Below are 5596 nucleotides of genomic sequence, written 5' to 3' on the forward strand. Positions count from 1 at the left end.
AGGCCACAATTGGCCAGTTTCGCTAAGAGGTGATCATGGGATGCCAGATTAAAGGCTTTTTAGAAGTAAAGAGATGACATCAATCTCTTCTCCCTTGTCTGGGTTGTAGAAGGAAATGAGATTGGTCAAGCAAGACCTACCTGCAACAAACCCGTGCTGGCTATCCCTCAGGATGTTGGCGTCGGCCAGTCCATTAAGGATGGCCCCTTTAATAAACTTTTCGAAGATCTTCCCCGGTTTAGAAGTCAGGCTGATGGGCCCATAGTTAGCCGGATCTACTTTCGTCCCTTTCTTGAAGATCAGCACCGCATTGGCCTCCTTCCAGTCTTCGGGCACTACACCAGAGCGCCAGGAGCTCTCAAAGACCCGTGCCAGGGGCTGGGCTATGACGCTCACCAGCTCCTTGAGTACACTGGGGTGTAGATTGTCAGGGCCGGCTGACTTGAAGATATCCACCCTCTCAAGGTGTTCCTTCACGAGGTCAGTGTTGGAGGGCAGGGTATCGCCCTCACCCAGACCTCCCTGTCCCATAGTGGGCATGGGCGTCCCATGGGACTGATGAAAGACCAATGCAAAGTACCCATTTAATAGGTTGGCTTTTTCCTGGGCGTCAGATAGCTTCCAAGGTACAGGAAATTCTCAGTGTTCTCCAGAGTCTCACCGTAAATCTAAATTACCAGAGCTGAGAACTGCTCATTAAGAGCTTGTTGATGGAGGACCTCAGTCTCCTGAATATTAAGCGTCAATCCCATTTTCTTGTATGCCTCAGTAAAGACATCAACAGTTGCCTGAAGGTCTGGTTCTGAGTGAGCAGCGTCATCGACATACTGGAGCTCTATGAGGAGGAAGGAACTTAAGTTCAAATATTACCTCCCTTTCCAGTAGTGTGCAGGTGAATATACCTATTGCAAGAGTCTGGACAAGTCCAAATGAAGGGAGAGAAGTATCCATAAAGTAAAAAGAGCAAAGGCTGGGTCATACATCAGTCCAGATCTTTGCATATATGTAGTGCATGGATTTCACTTTTGAGCCTGCAACCAATACTTAATTTTTGGGAGCTGGGAGGGGTTGAGTGCTTGTGTTTACAGCTCTGGGAGTGTCAGTGCACTGATGCTTCTGCTAGCACTTAAAAAAAACAGAGGTTCCTGGACAAGGAGGGTCTTGCTTTTCCGTTGAGGGTCAGAACAATGCCAGATTTGGGTCAGGAAGGAATTTTACCCCTAGGTCAGATTGGCAAGGACTGTTGGGCATTTGCCTTGTGAAGCATGGAACATAACGCCCCCTGCGTTGTTTCTCTTGGGATCCTGTACTTGTATATTAACCAGCTACTTTCCTGTTCTTTGTAGTAGTGGGGCATTGGCTGTGCCCCTGTCTCACCTGCTTTTCCCATGGCATGTCTATAGGGTAACGGTGGTGTTGCAGATGATCCTTGTAGTTGTGTGTGAGGGTTTGAAGTACAGATTCTGGGGATTCCCTTGGTTCATGATCACCTGCAGATGCAGGAGATTGGACTCAGTGGCCCAGGAAGTCTCTTCTGTTCTAATGTCAGAGGTGAAATGACTTGCCTAAGGTCATTCAGCAAGGCTGTGGCCGAGCAAAGATTGGGGGACTGGCTCCCAGATGGAACTTCTTGTGTACAGGGTGGGGGGGCATGATAAAAACTTTCAAATACTGCTGGGCTGCTATAAAGAAGAGGGAGAACTCTGTTCTCCATTATCACCAAGGCCAGGACACGTGGTAGTGCCTTCAAACTGCAGTAAAGCACATTCAGATCAAATCTGAGGAAAAGTTTCCTGTCCATCAGAGAGGACCATGGAACAGGCTGCTCAGGGAAGTGATGGAGCCTCCATCACTGGAGTGCTTCACATTCCTAGAAACAGCTGGATAGGATGGGCACCCATCTGGGGTGTGTTATGCCTAGCAACTTCTGTGTCTGTGCATAGGGTTGAACCAGGTGACCTTTGAGGACCCCTTCCACCCCTGTGCTTCTAGTCTTTAAATGGCTTGTTTAGCTGTCACGGTACAGGTAGGGCATTTGAACATGTCTACCCACGTGTTACCAATAATCTGCCCTTCCTAGAGTCCTGGCACTAAAAGCCACGCTTGGGCGGAGTCGGGATGTGTTGCTGGTACAGAAAGCACCTGAGCTGGTTCAGTTTGTGCTGCAGAAGCTGGAACTTGTTCTTCACATGCGGTGACGTTTCTCACTTCTCCCTCTCTCTGTTTTGCAGCTTTTCCGACGTGTGGCAGCTGCCTTGCCTGGAATGGAAAGCACACAGGACAAAAGCAGAGAAGACAGTATCCTTTTTGTGTTCCTGCTGTCACTGTGTTATGGAAACTCATGACTGGGCACTGTGAGCATGGGCAGGATGCAGCCCCTGAGCAGCGGAGGCTGGTGCGGGGGAGAGGAATAACGTCTGCACTGTAGACCCTCAGCCTAGCTATTGTTAGTTGGCTGGTTTTCTGTGGGCTTTCTACAGAAGTAAGCCATGAGAAGGATAGGAGCCTGTATACTTGAGTTCAGTAAGTATGGGCCATGCTTTTAAGCAGTGCTGGGGAAGAAATTACCTGGCCAGCTATAAAACAGCTGGAGGGTGCTGAGCCTGGGGTTTGTGGTGGAGTGGAGGGACTGAGGTCTGCTGTATGATGAGTGGAGAGGTAGGAACGGTCATGCTGTTGAGGTATCTAGAAGTGAAAGCAAGTATCCCACTGTAGGATGGGGGAGAGCAGTGGGGAGATGAAGAGGTTGGTGTGGTCAGTTGGACAGGTGAGGGAGAACTAGTGAGTGCGTGAACAGCTGGGATGTGGGGGCCCAGCACGGACGAGCCTACATCACAGTGGTTGTAGACAAAAAGGTGCTTGTCTGTGGGTTGCAGCTACTACAACACACTGTGGTGTGTTAGGGAATCTAGAGCTTTGCTCCCACTGCAGGCCACCGACTGCTTGATCTGGGCTGATTTTATTAACAGGAAGGCCGGTGCTAGAATCACAGTCCTCCCATGGGCCTTCCTGCTGACACTGTCTCCACCAGGGAGTCGAATGATCCCTTTCTAAAGGGGGAGAGCAGCGAGCCAGCTTCCAACAGGGGCTTTGTGCAGAGTGCAGATAGCACGGCAGCTCCCAGCTCATTGCATTCTCTTGTAAAAACAGGTCAGCATCAGTGGTGGAGGGACAGTTTTCCATGGGCTCCTGTTAGCAGCACGCTGTCAGTTCAGGGACCTCAAAGCTGTGCAGTTTCATGTCCACAGCTCATCTGCATGCTGGTGGCAGAGCTGTGGATTTAAGTATCTTCATTAAGCAGCTCTCTCTTAATACAGTCAGGGATTTAGAGACACTAAAACTACACAGCATCTGTAAGCAACTCCTCTTCAGTTCTTTGCTTCCCACTAACCTCCCCTTCCTATTAGTTTGCCTCCGTCCCTTGCAAGGGGGGAGCTGCAGTCCCAGGAATAGATAAGCAATGCTGGCTTACACTGGCGATTTGCTGCTATGGGCTCGCTGATAAGAAAAGTATTTGAGGCTCGCGCTGAGCTGACAGCTGCCGTCCTGCTCAGAGGTCGGCATTCAGAGCTGGAGCCCCACACACATTGTGACCGCAGTGCATCGTGCTTTGGGGATCAGCAGGGCAACAAAGAGAACAGCTTATCAGTTGCTTCTTGTTATCAAGCAACAAAGAGAACTGTTTTTGAGTGGAAGATGGGAACAGCCTTGTGCCACAATTGGATATCAGCTGTCGTTGCAAGGCCTAGGGAGATGGAGCGGGGAGAGCAGTCTGGTTGCAGGAGGGGTTACTGGTTACTTAGCCCAAAGACTGTGAACGCAGCTTATCCAAGCACATTGGATGGGAACATAGTGCAGGGGGTGTAAGGGCTGCAGGAGCATTTGGAGGGGTGTAGTGGGAGAAGAGACAGGAATAAGCCCCTGGTGGGAGTGGGGGGACACAAGAGGATTGAGTAGACGGTTAGCAACGGATGGTGCTTTGCTGTCCATGCTGGGAGCAGGGCCGTGGATACTCTGGCCAGAGGTATCTGCTTTGTGGGACTGAGTGGATCTTCCTGGCCCAGAGCCAGGCATGGAGAAGGGGAACCATAGGAGCTGCTCCCTAGTCGGGTAATGGGTGATGATAAGCGGAGAAAATAACGACGCTGGCTGTCCTTGTCTCATTTGCCCGGCTCCTAGCCATCGCCAGGCCTTGCTGCTCAGTTAGCCAGCCAGTCACTAGCCATCGTGGAAGGCAAAGGCTGAATGTAGCGTTTGTTCCTACCCTGCCTGTTTGAGGTGTCTGTCTCCTGGGCTGCTGTCAGTCCCTCACTCAAGTGGTACTGTGCAAAAAGACCCTTGATCTCCCGCTCTTCTGGCAGGAAGGGGGTTCAGAGATGCTAAAGCCATGACACCTGCTTAAGAGTTTGCCAGGGCAGCCCCGGGTGCCAGGAGCACATCCTCACACAGCTCAAAGGTCCACATGGGCCAAGCAGCGTGTCAGGGTAGTGTGGCTGAGCCAGGCTGATTCCTGCAGCCAGTCGCAGCGGAGGTAGGGACGTGTCTAGTGTCAGGCCTAGCTACCTATGATTTCCTCCCACCCACTTCAGAATAACCAGGTGTCGTTTACAACTGGGTTAGCTGGTTCACTTCAACCCAAGTCCCCGGTGAGGCTCAAATTCCACCCTGCGGAGCTGTAGCAGGACGTTTCAGCCGTCCTGCCCTCGTCCATGTGTACCAACCCGTTCCAGAGCACTGGGGACTGCTGGGAATCACTGGTGTTCTGATGTCCTTGAGGTTTGGGGGTTTCCAAAGGTATAAGGGTCGTGAATCCCCGTGGGAATTGGCAGCTGAGCTGCCCGAGGCACTCTGAACACCCCACCTAGAAATAGAGCAGAAAAGCCTGTTAGGAGAGGGGCTGGCTTGTGACCCTGCCGCGGTAACTCTTGGCCTTCTCACCCTTTGCCTTAACTCCTCTCCAGTGATCGACATAAAACTGGAAAAGCCTCAAGAGCAGCCCGTCAGCGAAGGAGGCTGCTCCTGCTAATACTGTGCGGCTTGTCCCATCTTCTCCAGAACATCACTGCTTCCCCCTCCCCTTGACTCTCCATTGACTGCAGTGTGAATATTGGCTTGAACCTCCCCCCTTTCGGTAATAACGTATCGCAGTTCATCATGGCTGGCTGTCTCGTGGAGATGATCTCTTTGCTTCCCAAGCGCGCACACACGCACACCCATGCAAGAAAATGTCGGTGTCTTCATTATTTATAAGAAAAAAACAAAAAATAAAAGCCAAAATATTCCAGTATATTCCAGTTATAACTGTAAAAAAACAAACAAAAAAGCAAACAAAAAACCCCCAAAAAAGATAGGTACAATTTCTTAATCTTTGTTCCTTATTTTTTTTTAACATTATGATCTTGCACTTTGAGATGATGGAACATGGAGTAAGTTTCTTTTTTGGATTGGACGTGGTTGAGAGAGACGTGCAGAATTATAACCCTTTGCATAGCTCACCTGTTTGACTTCTCTAACAAAGCTGGAAATGGCTAGAGCACAGGCAGAGATGATGGATGGAGGGACAGAGGCTGTCCAAAAAAAAAAAAGAGAGAGAGAG

The 5596-nt window shown here is 50.3% G+C and overlaps 1 protein-coding gene across 2 annotated transcripts in view; it reads left to right on the forward strand.

Annotated features, from left to right (window-relative positions):
• The window catches only part of RAB6A (RAB6A, member RAS oncogene family), a 100733-nt gene extending 95273 nt beyond the window's left edge, over nt 1–5460 (forward strand). For both annotated transcript variants that reach the window (XM_019508171.1, XM_019508179.1), the window contains exons 7-8: nt 2232–2298; nt 4962–5460. In XM_019508171.1, coding sequence (XP_019363716.1) covers nt 2232–2298; nt 4962–5026 — 132 coding nt within the window. In that variant the 3' untranslated portion in view covers nt 5027–5460. The remainder of the gene's footprint in view (nt 1–2231; nt 2299–4961) is intronic.
• The last annotated feature ends 136 nt before the right edge of the window (nt 5461–5596 follow it).

Source organism: Gavialis gangeticus, unplaced genomic scaffold (assembly GCF_001723915.1).
Source record: "Gavialis gangeticus isolate Ggan-Ray unplaced genomic scaffold, GavGan_comp1, whole genome shotgun sequence".
Taxonomy (NCBI): Eukaryota; Metazoa; Chordata; order Crocodylia; family Gavialidae; genus Gavialis; species Gavialis gangeticus.